Below are 27,810 nucleotides of genomic sequence, written 5' to 3'. Positions count from 1 at the left end.
CTTCAGCTCTGTGTATATTAAGGGAAGATGTACCAGCATGGCTTTAGCCACTAATTCTAGCAGATGAGATGTTGTACAGATAGATTTCTTGTGCTGCCCGGATAGATAGATGTCGCCTTTTCCTAGACAACAGCCTGCTGTGGCCCTTCCCACACATTACTCACCCGGTTGCAATCCAGATCTGACTCAACTTACCCCCCAGAGCTGAGGAGTGTATTGCTCTCAGGGCAATATCTCCTGCTTCCCCACTCCACAGTCACCCTGTCTGCAGGCATCCATGCTTCATCCACACAACACCCCCGAGAGCCAGGGCACTGCTGCAAGCCCCATCCTACAAATGGGCAAGAAGCCCGGACTGACTTCTCTATATCAGGTGGGAAATGTACGGCAGAGCACAGCCTCGTGCTACCTAGCTTAGTTCCCCAATACAAGGGATAGTAAACATTTTGACATCTTGCTGCCAAATTTGATTAAAACAAACCAACAAACGAGCTTTGCAGCTTATTATCCATGTTTCCTGCCCAAATCTTGGTCAGAGCCTGGCCTGGCACTGGTGACAAAGGTCTTTTGATGCTGCAGTACCCCCTGGACCAACGGTACCATTCCCAAAGAAAGCTCCTGAGCTCTCTTCCCTCTTGAGGCAAAGCACTGCAGTGGCTCATACTCGGCTTCTCCTCACCACCTCTCTGTGCGAGCAGACGTGTAACGATGCTGCTCTCTGTTGGCTGCAGCACAGGGAACAGAAACGGCTTCACATACTGCCACTGTCACTTACATCCAAGAGGACCCTTTAAATGGCATTACACAACAAGTGAGGATTTGGAAAGTGTTTTGCAGCTTCCTGCATTGTTATATGAAGTTGTTAAGAGTGAAAGCACAAGTTTTATTCTCTGTGATGGGCCAAGAAGATTCAGCAATTGCTGACTATGGAACTACTATAGTCACAACCAAATGCAAAACAGAAAAAAGAAATCCAGATCACGCAACGCCATTCCTCTACTCTGCCCACATGCTCCACTTTTTCTCTTCCATTTTCTCCTAGCAACTCCTACATCCTTGCTGTTTGGCTCTCATTGCCAGTGTCTGCAGCACAGTCTCTGCTTGGCAGTGCTCTGCCTGAAGCACGTGGGTAGCACAAGGGATGGGAAGCTGATGCGGAAAGTGCAGTATTTGCTCATGAAGTGGCAATGGGAGCTCTCATGATGGGCAAAAACACTGAAAAAAGAGGATGCAGTCCCTCAGTGCCAGAAGCCATTAAACCAGTGCTTCACCCTTTGACTACAGAAGAGTTATACTCTCCACTAGAAAGCACTCCCTTATGAGGCCTGTGCATTTGCAGCTGTGATTCACCAGCGTCAGAGAATCATAGAATCATTAACATTGGAAAAGACCACTGTCAGCCCATCCCCACCATGCCCACTGACCGTGTCCCTCAGTGCCACATCCACACGTTTCTTGAACACCTCCAGGGACAGTGACTCCACCACCTCTGTGCCTGGGAAGATCATGGAACAGATCCTTGTAGATGACACGCTAGATCACATGAGGAATGAGTGTGTGATCTGAGACAGCCAGCACGGCTTCACCAGGGGAAGGTCATGTCTGACAAATCTGGTGGTCTTCTATGATGGAGTGACGGCATTGCTGGACAAAGGGAAGGTGATCAATGTCATTTACCTGGATTTCTGCAAGGTCTTTGACATGATCCCCCACCACATCCTTATCTCTGAACTGGAAAGAAGTGGATTTGATGGGTAGACCACCTGGTGGATAAGGAATTGGTTGAAAGGATGCAGACAAAGGGTGGTGATCAATGGTTCCTCATTGAGGTGGAGGCCAGTAATGAGCAGTGCCTCTCAGGGGACTGTCTTGGGACCTGTGCTCTTTAACGGTGCGTTGACACAATGGAAGGAAGGGATGCCATTCAGTGGGACCTGAGCAGACTCGAAAGGCAGGCCTGGGTGAATCTAATGAGGTTCAACACAGCAAAGTGCAAGGTTTTGCATTTGGGCCAGAGGAATTCCAGGCATATATACAGACTGGGAGGAGCAATCCTTGAAAGTAGCCCTGCAGAGAAGGAGCTGGGGGTCCTGGTGGATGAAAAGCTTAACATGAGCCAGCAGTGTGCCCTTGCAGCTCGGAAAGCAAATGGTATCCTGGGCTCCATCAGAAGAGGGGTGGCCAGCAGGGAGAGGGAGGTGATTGTCCTTCTCTGCTCTGCCCTTGTGAGGCCCCATCTGGAGCACTGTGTCCAGGTCTGGGGCCCCCAATACAAGAAAGACAGGGAGCTGTTGGACAGGGTCCAGAGGAGGGCCACAGAGATGATAAGAGGACCAGAGCACCTCCTCTACAAAGACAGGGTGAAGGAGCTGGGCTTGTTCAGTCTGGAGAAGAGAAGGCTGCGGGGTGACCTCATTACAGCCTTGCAGTACCTAAAGGGAGCGTACAAACAGGAGGGGAGTCAACTCTTTACAAGGGTAGATAATGGCAGGACAAGGGGAAATCGTTTTAAGTTGAAGGAGGGTGGATTTAGGTTGGATATCAGGAGGAAGTTCTTTACTATGAGAGTGTTGAGGTGCTGGAACAGGCTGCCCAGAGAGGTTGTGGATGCCCCATCCCTGGAGGTGTTCAAGGCCAGGTTGGATGGGGCCCTGGGCAGGCTAGTCTAGTATTAGATGTGGAGGTTGGTGGCCCTGCCTGTGGCAAGGGGGTTGGAGCATGATGATCCTTGAGGTCCCTTCCAACCCAAGCCATTCTATGATTCTATGATTCTATGAAATGCTGCTTTTTGCCTTCAGGAAAATTCAGTCTTTGCTGTTTCCTTGTCTTCCCTACACCAAAAATTCCCTCTAGAGTTTCAGAGACCTTTCTCAGAAAAGTTGTGACACACTTTCAATGCTGATCTTCACAAAAAGCATTTTCCATGAGTGTAAACATATCTCCCCATTTATCCTTTTGCCTTTCCCACAACCATTCCTGAATCTCTGAAGGAGTCCACACGCATCCTGATATGGACCTTGCTTATTTCCAGCCCAGGATCAATACCTGCTTCCAGTGTAATCAGCCACAGTCTGTGCAAAGATCTTAAAGAAAGAGAGACAAAGGGGATCTTGGTCTTCAGCTTTCACCAATGCCTGAAGGTACATGAGTACCAATGCATAAGAGAAGGGATGGTTCAGAGTTTCACTCCTAGCTGTGCAGAATAATTGCTGTGCCATGGTGGGTACTCCCCTCACCTTCATTCCCCCTTCAGAGTTAGAGATGAAGACTGAGGCTGTGAGAAAGGCCATCAACTATGCCATTATTCTTCTGGGGTTAGAAGAGCAGGGCTGATCCTCTCTCACCTCCTGCAACCATTGCAGTGAGAAGGGTCAGCACTGCTGGACTAGATGATCAGAGGGCTGGAGCCCCTCTCCTACAAAGGCAGGCTGAGGGAGCTGGGCTTGTTCAGCCCAGAAAAGAGAAGGCTCAGGGTAGACCTCATTGAGGCTTTCCAGTATTTAAAGGGAGCTTATAAACGAGGTGGAGACCAACTCTGAGAGCGACAGGACAAGGCAAAGGATTTGAAACTAAAATAAGAGAGATGTAGATTAGCTGTTAGGAGGAAATTCTTCACTATGAGGATGGTGAGGCACTGGCACACACTGCCCAGAGAAGCTGTGGATGCCCCATCACCAGAAGCATTCAATGCCAGGTTGGTGTGCTAAGCTCTCCAAAGACAGGGATGGATGTGAGCATCTGAGAAGGATCGTTATAGCACAAACCAACCAAATTCTTCCCTGAAGAGAGGAGTACAGTCTTTTCTGAAATACTTAACATGAGGTTGGCAAAGCTCATTTTGGCAAAGCTTTGTGGGGCAACATCTTCCATCCCACCTGGATGTAGCAGTCTGTGGGATCTCCACAAGGCCCTACAGTGTCCCGTGGAATGGGAACACTACCACCAGGCCAGGGCTGCATCACCAGCCCTGCAGTGAGAAGCCAGGGCTACAAGATCTCTATGTAAAAACAAATCAGTCCAAATTAGAAGCCCTACTGCACACACTCCACTACTCAAACACCCGAAATGGAGCAGTCTGCAGCTACCCTGCTGCATTTAAGCTGGAAAAAAAAACAAAACTCGCCAAAAGACAAACTCCACGTTGCCAGCAGATGGCAATGGTACTCTACGTTAGCATCTCAGATCCTGCTCCTAGAAGAGGACGCAGTGGTGCCATCTACAGAGTGCTCTAGAGAAGCAAACTCTTCTTAAAAAGTGCTTTAACTCTGCTCAACAAAAGCACTTTAGCAAAGCGTGGGAGAGTAAATAAGGGCATTTGATGAGCAAACCCACCACCTAGAAGCATGGGTGTGATGACACATTCTCGCTGCACAGGACAAACTATGATTTTCTCATTCCCCCCTTCATTTTCCCTTCAGAGAGATTCAGCCCAGAATATTAAGAGAAGAAGCTTATTTATTTATTTATTTATCTGGGCCTTTTCAACTCTCCAGATTAATGAGACAGGTTTTCCCCCTCCCCTGCCAAGGGAAGCGGGAGGAATCCAGCCAGGATCAGACAATTTCCAGTGACAAAACAAATGGCAGCTCCTCCTCCTTCCACCTTTAAGACCCTTCCCTCTCTCCCAGTTTCCAGTAAGTCCTTCAAATGCCCTTGAGTTACAGCACAGAATAAACTAACATATATAAAGATACATGCCCAGCAGCTGAATCCATTCAGGTGAGGCATGTAATTCCCCCAGACATGGATAAGCAGATAGCCAAAGCCCATTGCATCCCCTTCTCCTGCCTTCTGCTCTGTGAAAGACTCTGCACCTTGAGCTGTGGGGCTTCTAACCTTCCACTGATGAACTTCTGGCCTAAAGCCCAAAGTCAGGCTGTTGAGGACTTCAAAATCTCCCACTGAATGAGAGGAATCACTTGAAATCACCATGTGTCTCCAGCTGTGGGCTCTCAGTTGAGAACTCAGAGCTGGTGCCGGTGAAAGGGAAGGAGCTGTGAGTGAGTTTTTGTGCAAAGAACTGCAGGCAGAAGGCAGCTTAAATAACAGCCAGGCAGGAGTGCCTGGGGCAAGTCCCACCTGCTGGAGGTTGGGTCTTCTGGCACCGCAGGAGAAACTGTACTGGAAAGCGCGAATAGGAAGATGAAGGCACTGTCACTTGGATGGCCGAGCACAGCATCTTCAAAGTGAGTAATTATGCTTGTCCGGACTCTGCAGGTCCTACAGCAGCTGTCACGGCATAGGGTCACTTAAAAGATTAGGTTGTTTAATTAAAACAGGGCGTGGAGCAGATTCTGGGGAAGGGCAACCTGTCCAACTACAACGTGGATGGTGTGATGCCTCTGGGAGAGGAGCAGGTCAGAGAGCAAGCAGCATCTCTGCTGCGGGGAAGGGGACCGGCTCTGAAGCTCCTCAGGCAGGTACTGCACGGTGACCTGCCTCGTTAGCAGCAATAGAAGTCCCATCACAGGGCTCGGCTGAACTGGACATATTTCAAGCTCTTCTCCAGCTGGCTGAGCGATTCCAAAGTGGGAGGAGAGATGTCCTTGAGATATGATTTCTGTCTCAGCTAGATCTGCCGAGGAAGAAGTAACAACACACTGACCCTTTTCACTTCAGTTAACAGCCCACCCCTCTCTACAGGGCAATCGAGAGTCACAGGGCTACAAGTGGCTTAGCATGGTGACAGGAGAAGGTACCCTGAAGGAAGAGAGCAGCAGAAAAAGGAAAAAAAAAAAAAAAGTAAAAACAGAGGTACAGAGGTAAGAGATTCCTCAGCTGCAACTTGCTGTCTGCTTCTGTTTCATCTGCAGGTAGAAACTGAGTGCGCCTTTCTCATTTGCCTTCTGCTTCAGAGGATCACACAATGAGAAAAGGAATGTGGATCTCATGAATTAGTTTCAAGTGACAAAGACTGGTTCCAAAGGGGAAAGCCCCATAGCTCTCTAAATGCTAGCAGGCTGGGAGTCTTTTGGCCTTTACACTAACAGTTTTCTTAGGTCATGAAGTGGTTGGTTGTGGCAGGGCAGGGAAGGAAAGGAGAGGGGCAGAAGGAGGGCTTGGATCCCCAGGCAGATGGGTGCTTGTAGGGCATACATAGTCTTATTGCTTTAGCTGTCAGCGGGATGCTCTGACTATGGGATGAGAGGATTTATTGCTTCACAAAAAGGAAGACCAGAGTAAATTAACAGCACAGTTTTCCACACTGGGCTCTCCCAGCTCTGATCACTCCCTAAGATCAGGCGTTAAACACTGCTCTCACTATTCAGTTCTATCAGCAGCCTCTTCTGCATGGGACTAGATCATGCTGCAGAAGTTCAATGTCATGACTTTTTATATAAGGGAGAACTCTGAAAATATATTTGTCGAAGGTGAACTCACTCAGGATTTCATATTAGGCATCACAGGACAAAAGGCATGACTCCAGGTACACACAAACAAGAGCCCATCACCTTGCACAACACTGCTTTGCATGCATTCAGCTTCAATTCTATGCCTTCAAAAGGAAAGCTTGTCATAGAAAACTACATCAGAAAAGCTAATCCCATGTGACAGATAGTCCACACTGAATTATGAACCAGCAGCTGGCTGATATCCCACTTCCAGAGGGTGCTGTTGTCACAGGGCAGGAAAGCAATGCAGAAAGCACACACAGCACTGAGACACCAGAGCATGCAAGACAATAAAATCCTCAGAACCTATAGCAGACACCGCATGTGCACACTATTTGTGGCAGCTCACACATAGGGCAGTGAAGCACAATGCACACGTTCAGTGGGAGATATGGGCACACAAGTGCTTTTGTGCACCAGCACAGCGTCTTACAACCCCTTGTTTGGTTTATTATCACACAGCAGCATTAACTTGAAACATGGGAATTGCACTACAGGAAGAATTGTGTATGGTGGGCACCTGGCCTGGACACTCCTTTGAAGCAGGAGCTCAAAGAAAAATCAAAACACACAGGCTTGTGTGGCAGCAGCTGGAAGGAGACAGAGGGTTGACTTCAAATGGAAGCAGCAGCAGAGGCAGGCATGGCACTAGGAGAAGAGAATGCTCACAGCAGCTCTGGTGTCACCAGAAAGCAGTGCGGGCAGCACCCAAACAGCCTTGGCCACTTGCTGCAGAGATGCCCCTGTACGGCAAGGATGAGGAAAACCAGGTGCTTTTCTGTTTCCAGCGTTTCAGGCCAGTGGGGCTCCTGACTCCTGCAGAGTCCCCTGAACAGTCCAACAGCACAGCAGCTGTCCTCAGCAGTTTGCAAATTGTTACCGCACTGTCAGCCTTCGCAAAAAACGATGGGAAAGGGCCGTGCAATCAGGTGATGCTAATCAGTTTAGCTTTGCTGAAGCCACCAGAACAATTCCAGCTCCCACTATCTGATGCATGAGCTCTCATGCCCTGAGTCCAGGAGCGGAGCCAAGCTCACAGTGGCCCAGTTGTGGCTCCTGCTTAGTATTCCTCTAGGAAAGTTCTGTGTGCACCCTTGACACTACTGAAAGTACTAAGTAATCCACATATCACTCCATCTTCCTGCAAGAATGCAGCAGAACATTTTGGTAGGGAGACAAAAACTATTTGCAAGTAGAAAACTGTGTCATTCTGCTGAGGCCAACTTCTGCCACCCACCTCACGTAGCACTGCATGCTACAAATCACGATCAGATACTCACTGTCATAATTCTTTGAGACCAAACCTCTGTGCCCCATTCACAGAGTGACAGAAAGAGCAGAAGGCCTGAAGTGCTTCACCTGTGCCAATTTTTATCATGTGGGACCTGACTCTTGCTTTCTGGAAGTTGCCAAAGATGGAGACAGAAGTATCTGTCCACAGGCAATCTTAACACCTCTGAAACTAAGTGCAAGACACCACACCAGGACGCAAGCTCTGCAGGTTATTACCCTCCAGCAGGCTTTCACCATGGCAAGCCAAGCCAACAGCTGTTGCAGCGAGAAGCCAAAATAGAAGATGGGCACACACACCAGTGAATGTGGAGGCACATAAATGAACAAAGACAGAAGAGAACATCTGAGCACTGAAAAGGCTCCTGCACCATCAGAGCAAATGGGAGTTTTAATCTGCCAGGTTAAATGGATGCTGGGGCATCATCCACTGAAAGGAATGTGTCTGCAGCACGGCTTGGATTCAACCGTCTGCTTCTCTCCCGTCTCCAGAGCAGAGAAACTCCAGTTCTTTCCTATTTTTCTACACAAAAAAAGCAGGAAGGAGAAGAAAAAAAAAACACTCCCGAAGAGGCCCTAACTCATCTCTTACTCTTGGATAAGTCCAAATTTATGACTCTGTCTGCCTTTAAGTCTTTATTATCTCCTTAAGTGGCTAGCTTTGTACACAATTTATTATAAAAGCCTAGAATCTACAGTCAAATTACAGATCAATTGAAAACTACACAGAAAACAATTAACATCTGGCAGCGGTTTAATCTATAAAGCTGTCGCAGGCTTTGCCAACCCTGAATTCCTCTTCTGATACCCATATTTCCTCTCCCCAAACCTTGTCTCCTCTTTTGCAACTCACGTAATATCATCTGCTAAAGGGAGCCTGTCCTCTGTGAGATCTCACAAAGCATTTCCACTGACAGTCAGCTTCTCCGTTCCTCTCAGCTCTTCTGTGTTTTGCAGAGAGGAGAGCAAAAAGAAATCAAGAAGACCACCAGCAACTCTCAGCTCTCTGTGGGAGAGTCTGGCCTTCTCCAGGGTCAGAGTTTTGGCAGCTGAAGGCTTCTCTGATGAGTCCTTCACAGAAAGCTGGAAAGTGATGTAATGTTTTTAGGGCACCCTATCCTTCTAAAAACTTTACATCATTCATTCCTGAGGATAAAGGCTGCCTCCAGCAGCATGTGCCTCCAAGCCTGTTGCCAACAGATCATCTCCTCACCTTCCAGAGCTTCACAACGCGTTGGCAAGGCTCTTCCAGTTACTGGAGGGACTATGAGAGAGTTAGAGTTGATTGATCCTGAAAAACTCTCTGTCCACTCTCTCTCTATTCACAGACCTTCCAGAGGTGATTCGTACCTCTCCACCCTACCAGCACAACAAATCTCACATAGAGATTTGCTAGTAGAAGGCACTTCAGTGTGCACTGAGGCAGCAACAATGAGTAAGTTTCTTGTCTTTCCATTATGTGACATGTTGTGAATACAAGGCAAGAGGGTATCTGCCAAGTTCATGGATGCTTCATGTTGTAGGGTTTATGACTTCACTTTTGAGGCACAAGTTGATGGACACCTTCTCCCACCCAATGGGTCAAGCACTGCTCATAATAGGGTTAAAAGGAACAAAGGTGAGGTCAGCAAAGGGGACTCACGGCACCATTTCCAAACATTACTTCTTAACAATACTGCCACAGAAATTATCTTTTTTTTTTTTTTTTACTGTGCATTTACCACAGTTTTCAACCCCCACTAAAATATTACAATTTATATAAATGTTAAAAAATATATATTGTGGTCAACATCCTTCTTTTGGGGTGGTGGGATGCAAGACACTCTGGACACATTCCCCATCTTTCCCCTTCCAACCGTGACCCAGACGTGCATCCATCCTCAGTGAGATGATAGTAACGTGCTGCAGAAATGAACCCCCTGCCAGCACAGAAAGACCACTGAGCTGGGAACAACTGGCAGGACTGGCCGTATGGGAGTAGCTCTGGAGATGCTTTTGTGTCTCAGAAAGCTGGGGAGAGGGAATGGATGAGTGGACAGTGCTAGAGAAGCCTCCGCCCTTCAGTGAGCTACGAACAGCTGTTGTTGATGATGATTGCTTCCTAATTAGCTTGCTCTTGTATAAGCTTGATAATTTTATGTACCTCCAGAGGAGCAGATTAGCTCTGAATTCACATTGTATCCATTTGTGAAGAGTACCCTATAAATTATTTACCTAACTCTCAGAAATATTATATCAAGAAGACTCTAAGTATGTCTAATTATAAGGCAAGACCAACACTAGGTAGAACGGCTGTATTTACAAGTGCATAGAAGTGATATACTGCTTAAAAGGTTACTATACATACCCCTTGATGCTACAACTGTTTTACTACGTGTTTACAAAAGTGTTTACAGCTAGGCTCTTATTAGACAGGAACACAGAGAAACTTCAGCGACAGATTTGTCCTTCAAGAGACAAAACAATATACAGACCCAAAACAAAACAAAATTTACTCACTGTCCCCAAATATGTAAGGTTATCATAGCTGTAATGAAACAAAATGAATTTGACTGTACGCTGGTAAATGGCTCTAAACTTCATAAAGACTCTAACAACCTCTCCCCAAGCTGCTGGCTCTGATTCACTACTGGTTTAAGTAGAATAACACAGTGATGAATCAGCTATGCTCTAATTTTCACTCAATTTTTTGCTATGTTAGTACATTGTTACTTCATTACTATTGAGCTGCTATATTTTTTCCATGTTTTGCAACCAGCATTCTGTTAACCCCTGGGGAACCTGCAGCCACTATGAGAGAGCTAATATTGAGTCTCTTGGGAGTAGCACCCCAGTTCTTAGCTAAAGATGAAAGGAGACTGAATGCACTTACGTATCTGCAGTCCGTAGACCTTATTTTAGGGGGAAGACATCCAAATGAGGAAAAACAGAATTTATACCAATGTCAGATAGGTGAAAGAAAATGTAACATAATATTGACGTGAGGGAAAAAGAACCAGAGAAAAGCATTTCCACAGAGGGGACTCTGAAGTGCAATGTGGACAGTCTTTCTCATCATTGCATAGAATTGCCTGGCATACATGACAGTAGGAAGCCTGGATTAAATGCACAGGATATGGCAGAAACGACCAAGAAAATAATAAGACTTTACAGAAATAAGCAAAATATCAGAAGCATCCTGTTTGCATGTTCCATATCTGCAAAAAAAAGATGCTGGGGTAAGGCTCTGGGAGGCACAGTCCAGAAGCTATGCAAAACTGCCCTCTCCCTCACCCTTGAGTCCTTTTAAATTCAAGCCACCCAGCTTTGTCTTTCCTTTGCCTGGAATTCCTCTCCCCATCGCTCATTTTAACTCTTCGTCTTTTAGTAAGCTCTCCTTACACTCCCTTTCCAAGTACTAAAACGCAAATCTTCCCTAAATGAATGAGCAGCACCACGGCAATGATCCCCAAAGATGTGCAATGATCTAGTGGCAGAGAGTGGTTTTCCAGAACCATTTCTAGTTTAGGGCCACTGCAGACCAGCATCTCCCCAGTTTGGGAAAAGGCATCATGAGACTTGCCGAGATGGACCAAGGGATTTTTACAAGGGCAAATGGAGAAAATGCAGAAGTCCAGTACCACTGATGGAGTACTCTCTGCCTCATGTTTTTGCAGCACAGTGATTAACAGGGGACACGCATACCATAGCAAAGGAATGTTTCACGGCTGAAAGGTTAATTCTTGATTTGATTTGTTTCAGAAGTATTGGAGATTTGATAGAGGAGGACGATGGGGTGGAGGATTAAGAGGGCTCCCGATCGAGGAAAAGAATGATTACTGAGATAGGCACTAATGCGCAGGGAGAATCGCGCGGTTCCTCCTGAAAGTGTATGTTTGATTTTCTCATGATGCTTTTCTGTTTCTGCCAATCCTCACATTCCTAGCACACATCACTTGCCACCGTGCTGCCCCTTTCTCCTCCCCACACACTTCCAGGTGGTGGGGCTAGATTTGATTTGGGAAGGTGGGGAAAATAAAAAAATAAATAAAAAAAAAAAAAAAAGGGGGGGGTAGGAGAGGGAGGAAGAGCAATTCAAACTGCAAACCTAGAGTTGAATCCCTTGCGCTGAATGTTAACTTACAGAAAAGTAACCCAACAACCTTGAAATAGAGCAAAGCCCAATTTAAATTCATTACATTTAAATTAAATTTAAAGCCCATGTAAATGATTGACTTAGTTAAGAATATGTCATGTGGAAGAGAAAAAGTGCAGCAGCGACATGCCAGGCGGCTTTGGCTAATTTTACAATTCACAGCAAATCTTCATATGCTGATTGTGATTTAAAAAAAAAAAAAAAAAGCACACAACTTATTAGCACCTATATGCCAGTTATTAATGCTTCTTCCACAAGAAATCACCGAATGTTCTGCAAACTCCACAAACAAAAAACTTCCATTTACTGAAACACAGCTAATTTACAGGAAGGACGGGGAGGTATGAAGTGGAAAAAAAGAATAAGAGCATAGCAAGAATAAATGCAGTCACTCCTAACTGGAATTTTGCCTCTCTCCAGACTAATACTCTGAAGTGGGTAAAAATGCTCCAGGATCCTTAACTACCATGACCTTAATTCCAGTGCAAAAGAACATTTTATTTTTATTCAACTGAGAGAATAATTACTGTATTTTAAAATCTGTGTTTTTTTAATAGTTAATCTACTGACACCAGTTGGTGACATTGACACCAGTGGGCACTAGGTCACAGTCTGAAGGTTTATGTCACTGGAATTGTATGAAAGTAAGCTATTTTAAAAATTATTAATAAAATCGTTAATAAATTCATTCAGAACACGTTCTGTGTCTATCTATCCCCACCCTGCTACTTCACACAATGATTTTATTGGGTTGGTTTTGGTCTACTGCACCAAAATTGCTTTTGTTTATTTTTTTTTTAACGGAAAAAATTACTGTGTATAGACATTTATTATCCTTAATGTATTTCCAGCATGCGTGCCAAAATTTAAAAATAACAAAATTATGACACTGTGGAGCTGAACTTTTAATCTTTTAATAATATCATATGTGGTCAAAATAAGCTGGTTAAGCAGAGTCAGAATAGTCTTAAAATAAGAATTTTCAGGTCAAATCTCATTCTTATTCTCACAGTCTTCACTTACAATTTTTCTTTTCCCATGTGAAGAGCTAGAGATGAGTCCAGTGGTTGAGTGAGGAGTCCCACAGTAAGACTGACCTCAATTTGATAAATAAGGTTGCTCCAGTCAAGTGCCTTGAAGAAATACTCTAGTATGAGAATGAGAAAATAAAAGTATTTGGAGGGGAATGGGTTAACACACAGAAAGGAAAGCAACTGCTTCTGCTGGGAGCAATGTTTTTTTTTTTTTTCCAGCAGCCACTCCGAAAGTGTTACTACCTGCGTATGGCTCTGTTGCTTTTCTTGTTATGTTTTTTTTTTTTTTTCCCAAGATGAACAAGAGTTGGGTATATTTTGTAATAGAATAGAGAAAGAGGGAACTGTACATGCCTCCCCCTATATGCCACAAGAAGAGACGTGCTTTATAAATACAATTGTTTTGCTTCATTTAATCTTCTTACTGGTGCCAATTCCAAGCAAGTAGGACTTCAGGAGTTGGTCAATTTAGTGCAAGAGGAATGAATGATGCTGAAGCTCATGAGCTCTGAATCCAGTATAAGCTGTGTTGCTGGGATTCAGGAGTAACATGACCAAAAGCAAAGAGCAGAGACTCTTGCATGAAAACAGCGTGAAAAGAGAAGGGGTCCCTTCTACGTCTCAGTGCCACTTACTCCTGTCACAAGAAGCCAACCCACTGCTGAAGCTGCAAATTCTCCCACGAAGTATTAAATAACTAGGAAGAGAAAAATCATTTATTTGTAAATCATATGTCCTTTTTTGGGCAATACAGCAGCTGGTTTTCCCTTGTCTTTCTTTCCTTCCTCTTCCTTCTTTTTCAGCAAGTAGTTTCAGAGCAGGTTAAAAAAAATAAAAGATCAAAAACGACACCTTTATGAACAACAGGGCCGTGAAAAGATTTGAAAGCAAACAGGAAAAAATGTACCCCAGCCCAATGAGGGCGTATGCTGGGGGAATAGAAGGGGAACAGACTGCAGAAACTGGCCAGATGCTTTTCTGAGAAAACATAATTTTTACACTAATTGCATACAAATTACTGGCCTGGACTCCTGTTCTCACCCTGTGCAGCTTTACTCCTCTTCACAAATAAAACCTCATTCTCCAGGAGGCTCAGCGGCTGCTACAGGACAAGAAGAGCCCAAGCCAGGGATGGCCATCCATCCTCACTTAATGTGTGGAGGTCAGAAATCCTAGCAGCACATCCCTGCATCCTCCACATTGGGAAGCTGGCTGATGAAAGGCCTTGAGGAGGAGTTCAGATGTGGATTACTCACTGCTCTTCACCAGCAGAATATCACTGCTGGCTAAATGATACAGCCCCAGCCTGAATGTTGTACTTAAAGGGTTTGCAAGCAGTAGACTGTTGAAGAACAGGTTCAGGTAAACTCAGACAGCTCAGACCTGCTCTCCATACCTCCCATGGCTCACCCCCAAAGGGCCTTCCATCATGTGGGGTCTCACAGCCAGGGTGTAGCACAGAGCCCCTTTGGAAGTCAGCAGTGCCCTACAGCTTGAGGAATTGCTCTCAGAAGTAATCAAGCGTCTCACAAAAAGGGGTCTTGAAAGCTAGGCACACCACTTTAAAGATTTAGCTGGAAGATTTTGACAAAGCCCCTTTAAATGGAGCAGATATTTGTCTCAGTGAATGGAAAAATACAGTACGAATTAAGTCTGCAGAATGAGAACATTGGAGGAAGCGACCTGCATTGACTGGTAGCCGATACTGCACCCCTCATGATGTGTAACTAATAACAGCACGGCAGACATTCAGCTTGCACATTAAATATTAATAACATTTTTCTTCTGACTCATCGTTAAGCCAGAGCCTTGCTGCACAGCACAAACTGATTTACAGACCATCCATGGCAGGCTCCCGAGCGCCCGTGTTGCTCAGCTGAACACCGTCCATCCAGGGGCTTGTCGAGGGACCGACACTCTAGCTGGGTCAGAAACAGGGAAAATAACAACCTGCTGGCTGAGGGACCAGTAACATACACAGCGTGAAATGAATCCCTCTGCAGGGAGCTCGAGCTCCGAGGATGCTGCCGATGCAACTGGTGGGCACTGCTTCCCTCACCCTTTGCTCCTCGGGTAAATGGCACAGCACTGATAAACCCTCCTGGGACAGCCCACCCCAAAATAAGGCTGGGACCAGCATCAGTTAGACAAAGATAAACATGACTCACTGTTCCCTTGAAAAAAATGGTACTCAGCCATGTTCATACTAAAGGAGAGTCAGGCTGCTCCTTTATACATCTCTCCAACAAGGTGGTTTCCACTTCATAAGCTTACACTGCCTGCAGCTAGAAAGAAGTGCTTGCCTAAATCCACGGAGAGCATTTTGTAGGGAGATTCAGGCAAGCCGTTTTTGAAATGCGGGACTCAGCAGCATATAGATGATGTACAGCATTTGGAAAACGCTTCCAGTGATTCTTACCAACACCCTATCACGAAAGCAGCTTGTAGTTTCTTTGAAAGAGACTGGCGAATTCCAGCAATATGGGACTGATTTTGAAAAGGCAAAAAGAAAACTTGAGAAGCGAGTCAGCGATGAATTAGAAACATCAGAAGAGGGCGGCAGATTTTCAAAGAAGGGGCCAAACAACTCCTGAAGAACTGTGCTTTCATTTAAAAGCCTAAATAAATAAGAAGTAGTAGCTCTCTAGCCCTTTTTCCCTGTGAAGTTTTCAAAATACAGCTAGATCAGTAGAGCTGTATTTCTACATGGGAGAATTTTTTAGAGAAGAGGAGAGTTGTTTCATTCTGGGGCGTTTGGAGGGCAGAGGAAAAGAGGTATGTGTTAGAACGCCTTTCATGTTAGCTAGGATTACTCTCCTCTCACCAGCTGGGATGCAGAGATGCTCGATGAGCTGGCAGCGTGTTACAGTGGGTACTGTACTGGGGTGAGCACTCTAGAAGTCAGTCCTATGCACCTGCTTGGGTGATCTTTTATGACTTGAGAACTAGTTATGCCCAGCTTTCTGGATGTATAAGGCAGAAGGCACAAGCTACAGAGTACAACCTCATCCCTATGGGGTCACTTGCCAGAGACAGATAGACCTGTTGTACACGTATATGAGCTTGCAAGTACCTAGTGTACGCATGCATGCATACAGACATGAACATTTATGACTAATCCCATTTAGTTAATTCTTTCTTTCTCCAGGTCATAAAGGACAACTGCATAGATTCAAGTTCCTTATCATTTTCCACAGCTCTCATCTCCTTTAAAACTTGGTTGCTATGTGCAGCTGAACAAAGCGCTATGTCACTGGAAGAAACTTTCTCCCTCCCTTCCTCCTTCCCTCTCTACCTCCTCTCCTTTAACACGTACAAGATTAATTAGTACATTGCCCACAAAGATTCCCACCTACAATAATATTGCTCTGCTCAGCAAAGATTGACGTTTGCAGGGGGAGAGGTGCCACATTACCAAAAGTTTATTACTCCTATGAAGTCTGATCCAGAGTGTTAGAAAGGTACAGACAATTAGCATTTTTCAATATATGTGAATCAAGAGTATTATGTGATTCTCCTTCTTTATTATTATTGTTATCATCTTTATTTGCTAATTTGCAGAACTATGAATGAGTGTCACTGTCACACAGGAATTTGCCAGGTTTTCTCACATTTCTCTTGAGCATTGCCCTTTATTGCTCAATTGTTTTGATGCACAGCAATGAGACAGCTCTCTAAAAAGTGGCATTTTTTAATTGCTGTCTGCTCAGGAGCAGGTAATAAGTCCCGTACCCGTTGGCACAATGGCTGAATCAAAGCCTGCCAGCTACACAGCCCTGTCCCAGCCTGCTATTCCCTATCAAAGCACCACGTGTTTATATAAAAGCACTGCAGAGGTTTGGATCATTACCCAGAAAGAGCTGTCAATAAAACAGCACTAGAAACAAAACAAAGCACCAATTCAATACATTCATTTCCAGCTGAGGACTGTGTGCCAATTAAAGTACTCCAAGATCTATGCAAGAAGAGATCACTTGACCATTCAAAGTATTTGAGAAAGGAAACCAGGACAGGAGGAAAAAAGGAGTGTCAAGGGAAACCTGATCTCTGTGTGGGATTGCTGTTCAGAAGAACCAATTTGTGTTGATGGGTTGGACATTTAAGAGCTGATAGCATGTTGTGCTGTCTGTTATGACACTGGTGACTATGGGATTTCTTCAGCAGCAACTTTATTCACTAAGATCCAAGTAACAGATAATGAACCGCACAGATAGGTAGCATTTCTCTGTGTTGACACTGGAGGCAGCAGGTTGTCAGCTGAGTTTTCTCTGTTCCCAAGGATGAAGGCTTGCAGGGAATTGAGCTGGCCAGTTCCTTTGGGAGTCCCCCCTCATCTACAAGCTCTTTTGGCAGATGCTGGGATCATAAAGCAACCAAGCCTTCATGGGCTTTTTTTCTGGGAGTGTTCGGCCTGCTAAGGCACAATGACTGACAGCCTAAGAGTATCTGCTCTGCTGGTAGCCAGAGCCATGCGTATACCTCCCAGTGCCAGCACAAGACCTCTCTGCTCCATCCCAGCAAAAAGTGCTAGGCTTGGAGTTCAGGTTCTCATTTAAAAAAAAAAAAAAAAAAAATCACACTGGAGAGATGAAGGTGCTTTATCTTTGCAGAGATGCCTTTTCTTGTTGTTATTCTCCTGCCCCCTCATCACAATTTTCTTGGATTTTGTTTATTTCACAGAGTTTGCTTACCTCTAATGGCTAAGCCAGAGGGAAAAACACATAATCTTGCTAAATCATTTCAATCTATCCACCTGCCTCCTACCCTTATAGTGTACAGCTAGCATTTCAAATCACACAAAGGCTGGAAAAGTGTAACCAATAACGTCAATTTCAGGAGAAGAAAGCACCAAGAAATAAAGCCCCACACCAGCACATCGGGATGAGAAAATTGAACTATCTAATTGCCTACACTGAATAAACTGTGGAGCAGCACTGGTGGTGATAATTTCTAAAAGATTTAGTTTTAAAATATTAGTAATAAGGATAAGGGATTAACATTAATACCGTAGGTGACTAATCTTGACTGCGCCTTTTTAACAACAGTGTTGCTACCACCATCATAAAAGAAATTAGCACTGATAATTAGATCAAATCCTTCATGTCAGTAATCCCACTTGAAGATATTTTCAGAAGGTTGGAGGTTTAAGGCAATTTCCTGTATGTGTCCAGGACTCATTAATTAATATTGATATTTAATGTGTTCCAGACTTTCATTTCTTGGTAATACTCAGAGCTATATCCAACTCATTTGAGATAATAGTTTAGTCACACCACAAAATAATTGTCCGTTCAGCACCAAAAACTATCACGCATCTAATCAGAGGACTTTAAAATTGTCCCATGTTTCAGGGAACTGAGGTTCTCTGCATTTGAGCAATTTAACATTCGGTTTATTTGTCTCATGGAAATGCCCTGTGTTTGAAGTAAAAATCAGTCTTACGGTGTGCCAGCATTCTTCCCAGTGCCCAGTACTGCTTGTGTCATGACTTTATCACTGTTTGCTGTATTACGTTCCCTAATGACCCAACTTCCACACTCTTGAAAATATATATGTCACTATTTCTTCTTTATTCACTTTGAACACCTTTACGCTATAGAAGGGGTAAAAAATAAAATGCTCTGGATTCGCAATGCCAAAAACATCACGTAAAAGTATATGATTTAAGAACTTTGGAACTATTGCAGACAGCTGTATGGTTCCGGGGGCTTAAACATGTCTTTTCCTGTGACCGCCATTGGCACTATTGTGCAACACCTCCTTCCTGGGAGAAGGAGCAGCAGAAGATACAGTCAGATGCTTGCTAGTTAGCAACCAGCCCTGCCAGATTTATAAATTTCCACAAAATCACTTTGAGCACTTGAGCTCCGGTGCATACCTCAGGCTTGGTAGCACTCCTCTAATAGGCACCCACTGAGAACAATGCAAAAGGAACTGGAATATGCAAGAGGCAGTGCACCTGCGTAAGCTGACCTGATGTTTGGGAGAGCTTTGCACAGCGTGCCTCCCACTGCGCTAACAGCCTTTCATGTGTTTGTACCTCGCAGCTGAAGAGCCACACACAATCTCTCCCGCCACTGCACCGTTAGCTCCTTATTTCTGGGCACCTTGGTAAGGCTCGACTAAACCTCAGAAATCAAAGAAGAGGAATTATTGTTTGGTTAAGGTTAAATCCCAGTTCATCTATCTCAAACCTCCTGCTGAGGTGCTGTACAAACACAGACAAGAAAAATACTTCAAGGTGCTTAGGAAGAAACCATACCACAAAGAGTACCTTTGAGAGCTGAGGTTTGCTGATTGTTCAGCAGTCTTATGAAAACAGGAATGGCCACTTACCTGTAAAGAAAAAGAGAAAGAAACATCAATGATTATTCACTTTTAAGAAGGAAAGTGTACTCAGAACAAAATAAGAAAGAATAGAATGATTGCAGTGCACCAGCAGACTATGTGTGGGGAGCCCGTGGCTGCGAGAGCAGGGAATCAGCCTGCAAGCACCATGGCAGAACTGCACAATGAAGACAGGGCTGAAACAGAGAAGAATACAACAAGGAACAATTCAGATACACTTGTAACCCAGTAGCAGAATACACAGATGTTCTGCTTGCCAAAAATAATGTCCCAAATAAAGGCAGCAGTCACATTCTCTGGGGTTTCCTTCCTATTTTCTGCCTTCTCCCATTTTGCCATGAATTAGTACAGAAAATTCTCTTCAATGTGCAAGTCAATGTGGTCCTTACTGCAGACTGAAGGACTTTTCCTCTGCACGAAACATGGAGTTCAGTGAGACATTTTCTGAATCTTCCCACAATATTCCCCTCCTTTCCCCTCTCCATCAAGAAAAATGAACAACAAAAATCTGATGAACTTGCAAATGAATTCCTTTCTGTGCAACACGTGTGTATGGTCCCATTAGCAGCAACACAGCAGGCCATCGATTGGGGAGGGGAAAATGGCTTTGTTTATGGTAATGGATTTTGAGACTCCTGGTGATAATTTATTTAGCAGGAGTTTTTGCAGAGCTGGCTATTACGCTGATGGAAACCCTCAGAATGGGCTGATGTGAAAAGGGGTGGGGTGAAAAGAAGTGGCATTGCTTATTTTCTGAAAAATATTGTTATTAAATAATTTGAAACACATTGATAAAATGCATCCAAGAGCTAGGCTGCTGTAATTTATAATACAAATTACATTGCTATTGACAAATGGCAATTTAATCCAGCGATTAACTTCAACAATGTGAATTCCTCTGTTGCCTTTTTTTTTTTTTTAATAAGACATACATAGCACACGAAGCTGGATACGTGCTGGGCTCACCAGATGCTGTGCTGTTGCTGGCCTCAGACTTATTTTCTGCCTCATCTCCCCAAAGGATACACAACTGGGAGTAACCTAGCCAACTCCCTTATCATCTTTAAGTATGGATCAGCCCTGGGAAATATCCATAGGGATATTCATTCTGCATAATTACTTGGTTTCAAGTTGAGCAGTCTCTTCTGCTTACAGAACCCAACCTGCCTAACACTGTTTTTGGAAAAAAAAAAACCTCAAAAACAAATCCACAACTTGCTGGATAGTGATTCACCTAGATGATTTAAATTGGAAAAAAAGATCATGGTCTTGTCCCTTGCATATCCTTAAGGAACAAACACTTGATCAAACCACCCACCATGCTGCCTATCCTGTTGCAAGTATGTCCCAAGGCAGAAGCACCCATCAGCCCAGAGATGCCAAGCTCGTGCAATAACACTGCAGAGCTACCAGCTGTAATGGGATAGCAGGAAATCAGATCATCCTACGTTTGATCTGATTTCTATCACTGAAGCTCTTTGTAGTACCAAAGAAGCGTTGAAATGCAATAACGTGCTGCTGCATGGTCACTTAATTCGAGAAGTAAATTCAATATTTGCTGGCATCCCCTACCCAGAGATACAAAGCAAACACATGTATGGGAGCTCTTAGTTAGAATTGCCTTTGCAATGCCTCCTGGGGCAAACCAGAACAGCTTAGGCATCTGTTGGGAAGAAAGGGTTGTCATTCTCACCCTGTACAAAGTTGTTTACAAACTACACTGCCTCCTGCATTCCATTACTGCTATGGCCCTGCTGCTGTCTTAGGGATACATGGGTTTTGCCACAAGGAAGTAAAGGGAACTATTACCCTTTTTCTTTCTTTTTTTTTTTTCTTTAAAATAAAAAATAAAAAATAAAAAAATTCTGTGAAAGAACTGGGATTGAACAACGGAAACACATCACTTGCATGTACTTAGGAGCAGAGTAGGGAACAATGCTCACATTTTTCTGATGGGTCAACCACACATAGATTTGCTGGCAGAGTTGTTTCCCAAAACCACTACATTTTGTACAGAACCGCATGAAGAATTTTTAAGTTCATCCCTTAAGATATAATTTTATCATTGTTATTTTGGATCCTCCTCTTGTGGAGGAAGGAAGCCAGGACAGAGAAAGATTAATATGAAGCATTTTTAAATACATGAATTTATTTAAGCCTATAGATGGGCTTAGCGAAATACACTATAGGATAATTTTTGAAAGGGGTGTCTGACAGATGTGAGCTGAACAGCAGATCTGGGTGGCTGAACAGCTGGGAGTTGGGTTCAGCTTATGCATCAGCTTGTTTTGTGACCTCAGCTAGGCCACAACTCCATCCCCAATCCTGTGAAATTATACTCATCAGGATAATTCCACTCCTTGTTAATTCTGTTAAGGAGTTTAGAAAGACAAAGGCATTTTTTTTTTCCTAGCACACAGGAAGACTGATTGCCAAAACAGTGCTGCTGCAAAAAGACACGATAGACCTGTGATGAAATTAACTTTCCAACTCCAAGTAAGTTTACAAAACATGGCTTGTATGTGTGCTGGAAGGTTCTATCCTATCCTCTCCTAAGGAAGCTTTTTCACCTGAGAAAAATATTACATGGTCAGACAGTGCCACCCTGCAGCAGGCTTCCAGATCTGGTTTGAAGGAAATGAACAGCATTTTACATTTCCTGTTGCTCCTCCCCACTCCTGCAATGAAACAGTTTCCTTAAATGAATCCAAGCTTACAAACATCTGCAGGGTAGGCAACATGAATGACACTGTATCTTGCAGCAAATATACATCTTGTAAAGAATACCTCCTCCGACTCTTGTTCAGACACCATCTATGGGAGACACTTGACTGCATCACTGCAGTTCACTGGGTTCACTGCATCCTTACAGAAATAACAGTGGCCAAGCACGGCTGTGGCTAAGTGGAGCAGTGACCCAAACGGGACCCCAACACCCCACTTCTGCCAGGGCCAGGCTTCCCTTGAGGTTTCCTTCCTGTGGGCTGACCTATTCTTTTCCCTGCATAGCTTGAGAATCTTGATGAGAAGAGCGCCCGCGGTGGGACGGCTGCAAATGTAATGCAATCAGAAGATAATGACTTCAGAAGGAGAGGGGAGGGAGGGGATAATCAGCAGAGGCAGATGAACTCCCAAGATTTAAAAAAAAAAAAAAAGAAAAAAGACAGTTTTCACGCAGATGTCCCTAATAATGAAGAATGAGGGATGAGGAACACTGAAAAAAAAAAAAAAAGTGAAATGTGAGCAGATTTGTTTCTAAATAGCACTATTTCAGAGTTTTCCATAGGGTGTAAGTAGCTTCTTAAGCTGAGTGTCTGGAAATACCCCCAGACAAATTCAAACCTCTCATCCGTCTTTCTCTCTCTCTCATACATGTTCCCATCTCCGTGCCACAATTTAGAGCTAGCTTTAGTGGGAATTGAGGAAGGGAATATAAAATATGCAGGGAACATCCCTGTCTCCCTTCAGGCTCAGGTTGAGCTCAGTGTCTATGAAAATATTATGCAAATGTGACAGTGTTTTCTTTGGGCAATCCATTTAACTGGAGCTTTCAACACCTCAGAAGCCTGGAGACGAAGGGTGCTGGTAATGATAAATGCAATTTATTTACAATGGGAATAATAGGGAAGGTGTGGGCAGCTGCGACTCCAGGTGATCTCCCCTGCTCTCCCTGCCTGCTCTGTCATGGGCTTTGGCCCTCCCTGGTGATGCCAGTCTCTCCCTGGGGCAAGGGCTTCCCAGGTGTTGTTCTGCCAGGAGTTCTCTCTCTCTCTCTCTGCTTGGATTCTGCATTTTATATTCAGGTATGCAACCTCCACAGGGAAGAAGCTTTAACTTCTCAAAGCAAGGCACTAAAGGACCTGATGTTGGCAGGCCCAGCTACAAAAAAAAATTCCCAGAGTTCAGGCCTGGAAGAACCAGAGTGGAATGACAACCCCTCTGAGGGGAAGCTAGGCACAGGCCTAGCACTACATTGCCCTCCTAGACACCTTCCCATTCCAAATGGTATCAGTGTTTAATAGCAACATCTCTGAACACTACTCGCACATCGCAAGGCGTGAAGCTGCTGAATCCAACAACAACTGGGATGGGTGAGGGCATGCAGCTCTCCATCAAGCCTCCCTCCCAGTGCTTGCAGCTCCCACCCATGGGCCAACCAAGAAGCTCCTGGTCCAGCTGCTGCACCTGGAGCTCACTCGATCAGCATGAATCACTCCGATGTCAGCTGAGCCTACCCGGCTGCCTGTAAAGCTGTGCTAGGGAAGGAGCTGCTTCATGAGCTGTCCCTGCTGTGGAGTGGGAATGTCTAGAGCTGAAATCACTTGCACCCTACAAACTGCATTAGTTGTGGAGCGAAGGCAGAAAATACATGGCATGTTTCACCCCAGAAATAGCTGTTGTGCAGGAAGAATAGCTGCTGAGGTGACCTCTATAAAACCAGGCTTCCAAAGGATGATCAAACTTCATTACACCTTTCCTATGTAAGTTATCCTTTATTATTATTACCCCTGAGACCCAGTAGTCTCTTAAAAAAATCTAATTCTTTTTAATTTGTCCTAAGTAAAACCATTACTTATAAGTATGACAACTGTATTACTAATTACGTAATAATTTTATGCTGTAGCACCAGTAAAAATGGCTTGAAGTCTAAATGAGGCCTAATAAAAAATTAATTTAATAAATCACTTGGTCTCAAAAAAATACTATTTACTTAAAATTAGAGTTTGCTGAAAAATCTCACATTACTTTTTATTAATGCCACATAAAGTAATTGTGTAATTAGAAGTTAACTTATGAAGTGACACAATTTATTTGATAACGATGCACGGCATTTACACAGCACTCAGCAGCCAGAAAGATCTCAAGATGTTCTGTTAAGGACAAGTGAGCCGATGTCTGCGTGCCGCATCTGGACAGCAGCCACCCCTGGGCAACTGCTCATTAGGGTGCATCAACCTCACACAGCAACACAGGAAGGAGCCTAAACACAGAATTCCATGAAATAGGGAGGAAAAAAAATAAAACCATTCCTTGGAAATAAGGTCAGGACACAGGAGTTTGTATTGTTTTGTTCACAGTGAATTAGGGGACCATAAAAGGCTGAAGAACACCATTACTTGCGGCCTGTGTTCTGCAGCTGTGGGGTCCCTTATGACCACACAGGCTCCCTTGGAAAGGACCTTTTTGGCTCTGCCTAGGCTCAGTCTCGTCTTGTTCTGAGTCTGATTAAATCAGAGTCTGTGATAATTAAATTAGAAGTCATTTCCCTCACAGAGTATGTACTGCCCAGTACTGTGCCAAGTGCTAGAATGGAAACAAGCTCTACTTTTATGGGTTCGGGGCCCCTTTGACTTCTAGGTGCTTCACATACTGTAACGTATTAAGTCTATGAGTTAATTTAACAACTCCGCATGGCACTTTTTGCTTAAGGGAAACACATCAGTAGATTTGGGACAGAATAAGCAAAAAACACTCATCCTCACATGTATTATAACCAGTAGCTCACGTATCGCACTGAAGAACAAGGAAATTTCCAGTGGATTAAATCTTTCCCAGGACAAAGGAAAACAAAAGAGTCAGATGCCTGAAGTCCACCCTGGACAACTGATGCTCCACAGTAAAGAAGCTGACTTTGGGATTTGGTAAGTACCCACATCCGCATGGTTGAATGGGAGATCCAGGAAATTAGTTCTTGTGGATCCTACTTACGGGAACCAGTGTTGAGAATGTGTATCCTGCTTAAACCACATTAGTAAGAAAGCAGCAAAGAGAAGGGTGCAATAGTTTCACAAAAGAAACATCACTCAAAAAAAAAGAATTGGCATTAGTTAGCTCTGAGATAAGTAATGTGAGCAAAGGGGGAGAGGCAAAATGGAATTACAGCTGCAAGTGATTCCATAATATTTCAGGTTTTTTTTTTTTTTTTTAACTCATTTCCATTCATTTTTAGAGGCACAGAATGAAAGAAACAAACATATGTCATCAAATACTTCCACTCACAAACTGGAAACAGATTACGCTAGCTAAAATTAGTCCAGATTGAAACTTATTTGCCTGCAATCTCCATCAGTAGCTTCTAGCACACTGCTTAAATGCCAGAGCCTCCCAGCAAGGTGCACATTGCAAAAGCCTAAGCAGCCGGGACTGGCCTCCTGCATCCCTTCTGTCACTCACCCAAAGGAACCTCACTCCTCAAATCAGATTTCTGAGTGCCAATATTGCCACTTGTGAATTCAAAATTTGTTGTCAAAGAGCTTTACCTGAAATCTGCTCTTTCCACAAACCTTCCTTGTCATAAATGCACTCACTGGAATAATGACAGGATGTGGATGCCAAGAGAGTGTCAATGCAATCAAGACAAATTGGTGAAGGAACTGAGAGAGCTACTTGATGGCACTCATCCTGCTTGGATGGAGGCTGCTTAAACGTTCCCCTGCTTTCTTGCACCACAGGAGGCCCTTTGGTAGCACTGCACCCATGCTCTGCTCTGTCCTCCCACCACCAAGCACACGGGGCTCAGCAACCTGAACTGCAGCAGCTGCAGGCAGACTGCAGCTGAAGGCTTTGGGCACAGCTGCACACCAGCCATGCAGGAGGACACATCACAGAGTCCCCCAACACATGGCACCTTTCTGCCATCACACCAATTGTGCCAAGTTAAGCTCCCTCCACCTGCTTCCACTTTGCAAGGACATCATCCAGATCAGCTGAGTAGATCAAACAGGAGAAGCCTTTAAAGAAGGCTGAAAATGGTAACGAGGACATCGCCATGAATCAACCTGTGACTGATTTGATATTGTATCCTCAATCTCTGACATACAGGCTACCAAAAGGAGAAATAAGACTACAAACCCATAACTGGTTTTAAGGTGAATCTGGATAGTTACAAAAAGTTGTATGACACAACACCAGAACGAGCTTCTAAACGGACACCAAGGGCATTTTAAAGGTTATATAAGACATCCTCAGGTACCTGACAGATCTTTTACTCTATTTGAGATAGAGCTGGGTCACAACATTCAGTCCTTTTCCATAAAGTCCCTTCTGTGCCTAGTTTTCTGCCACCCTCTATAGATCCCCTTTCTAACAATTTGTGTAGTATTTCTGAGCTGCCAGATATTCCCCAAGCACCATTTAAAATTACATAGAATAAGCTGACTGTTGTATCTGGCATGGTGCAAAAGAGCAGTGACTCCTTGAGTGTTCAGTTTTGGGCCCCTCACTGCAAGAAAGGCATTGAGGCCCTGGAGCATGTCCAGAGAAGGGCCCACTGAAACTGGTGGGGGGTCTGGAGCACAAGTTTTACAGGGTGTGGCTGAAAGAGCTGGGATTGCTCAGTCTGGAGGAGGCCCAGGGGGACCTTATCACTCGCTACAACTCCCTGAATGGAGGCTGTGGCAAGGCAAGGATCAGCCTTTTCTCCCAGGTTATAACAATAGGACAAGAGGGAATGGCCTCAAATTGCGCCAGGGGAATTTCAGGTTGGATATTAGGAAATGTTTCTTCTCAGAAAGAGTGGTGAGGCACTGGCACAGGCTGCCCAGGGAGGTGGTGGAGTCACCATCCCTGGAGATGTTCAAAAGCCATGTAGATGTGGCACTACGAGACATGTGTTAGTGGGCATGGTTGGGGATGGGCCAATTGTTGGACAAGATGATCTTTGCGGTGTTTTCCAACCTTAATGATTCTGTGATAAATAACTATCAAAGTGCTCCTGGTGTGAACAGCCAAAGCCTCTGATCAGAGGAGCTACAACCCCTAACCAGCAATGCATGCACATACCTGTACAGCCTGAAATCTTTCTGAGAAGGGTTGCAATGGTAATTGTGTCCACAGCAACAGGTCACTATGGTTATCTGCTGTGACATCAGTAGTGGCAGAAGCCATCTCAGCATCTCTTCACTTGCTTGCTGAGGTCACACCCTCTGCCATTCATTTAACAGTGAGATGTGCTGAGAGCTCTACTACCACAGCAGAATTTCAAGTTGAGTTGGTGGAACATTACCAACTAAATGTTTTCTGGTCAAAATGTGATGCTTAGTGAAAGCCAAAACATTTCAAGTCTAGGGCAGGCTATCCAAACACTTCCATGGGATGACAGAGAGACCCAAATCAAAATACTTAGCATTTCCATTCCAAAAGCAGAGTAGACATTTTAACACAGTTCTCCTTCATTAAAATGCTTGAAAAGTTTTGGGTGCAATCCAACATGGATCAAAAACAAAATTCAGGAACTCGTAACTTGTCATGAAACAGAATTAGCATTCTCCAGCCTGCACCAGTTTTGGGAGGTTGGCGTGGAGGGGATGTTGCATTTTAAAATCAGCAATGGAAATAAAGTAATACCACAGAAAGGAGATTTGAAATTCAAATGCCATAGGGTTCAGAGGTGCTTGTGCCTAAGTTTGTAGTCTGGGCTGTTGAAGGGATAACGCACAGGCTTGGAGCTGCTTCTAAAATTATCTGTAAAACTCAGGATGCGTACTTCAGAGAGAGACAGGGTGCAAGTATGATCTCTGCTGACAACAGCTCTGAATCCAACTAGTTAGGGACCATCTCTATGGATTCCCAGATATGCTGATGAGCTGGCAGTTGACAATGTGTGTGTCAG

At 44.3% G+C, this 27,810-nt stretch overlaps 1 protein-coding gene across 6 annotated transcripts in view; it reads right to left on the bottom strand.

Moving 5' to 3' along the window:
* LSAMP (limbic system-associated membrane protein) overlaps window positions 1-27,810 on the bottom strand; it is a 958,106-nt gene that overhangs the window by 395,783 nt on the left and 534,513 nt on the right. Inside the window, exon 1 of one of the 6 annotated variants that reach the window (XM_021398289.1) lies at window positions 8,536-8,560. The exons of the other annotated variants lie outside the window; for them this stretch is intronic. Coding sequence (XP_021253964.1) covers window positions 8,536-8,545 — 10 coding nt within the window. The 5' untranslated portion in view covers window positions 8,546-8,560. Of the gene's footprint in view, window positions 1-8,535; window positions 8,561-27,810 lie in introns of those variants that run through there. 6 annotated transcript variants of the gene reach the window in all.

This window comes from Numida meleagris, chromosome 1, assembly GCF_002078875.1.
Source record: "Numida meleagris isolate 19003 breed g44 Domestic line chromosome 1, NumMel1.0, whole genome shotgun sequence".
NCBI classification, from domain to species: Eukaryota; Metazoa; Chordata; class Aves; order Galliformes; family Numididae; genus Numida; species Numida meleagris.
Note: the sequence above shows the minus strand (reverse complement) of the source record. Positions and strands in the feature narration are given on the sequence as shown.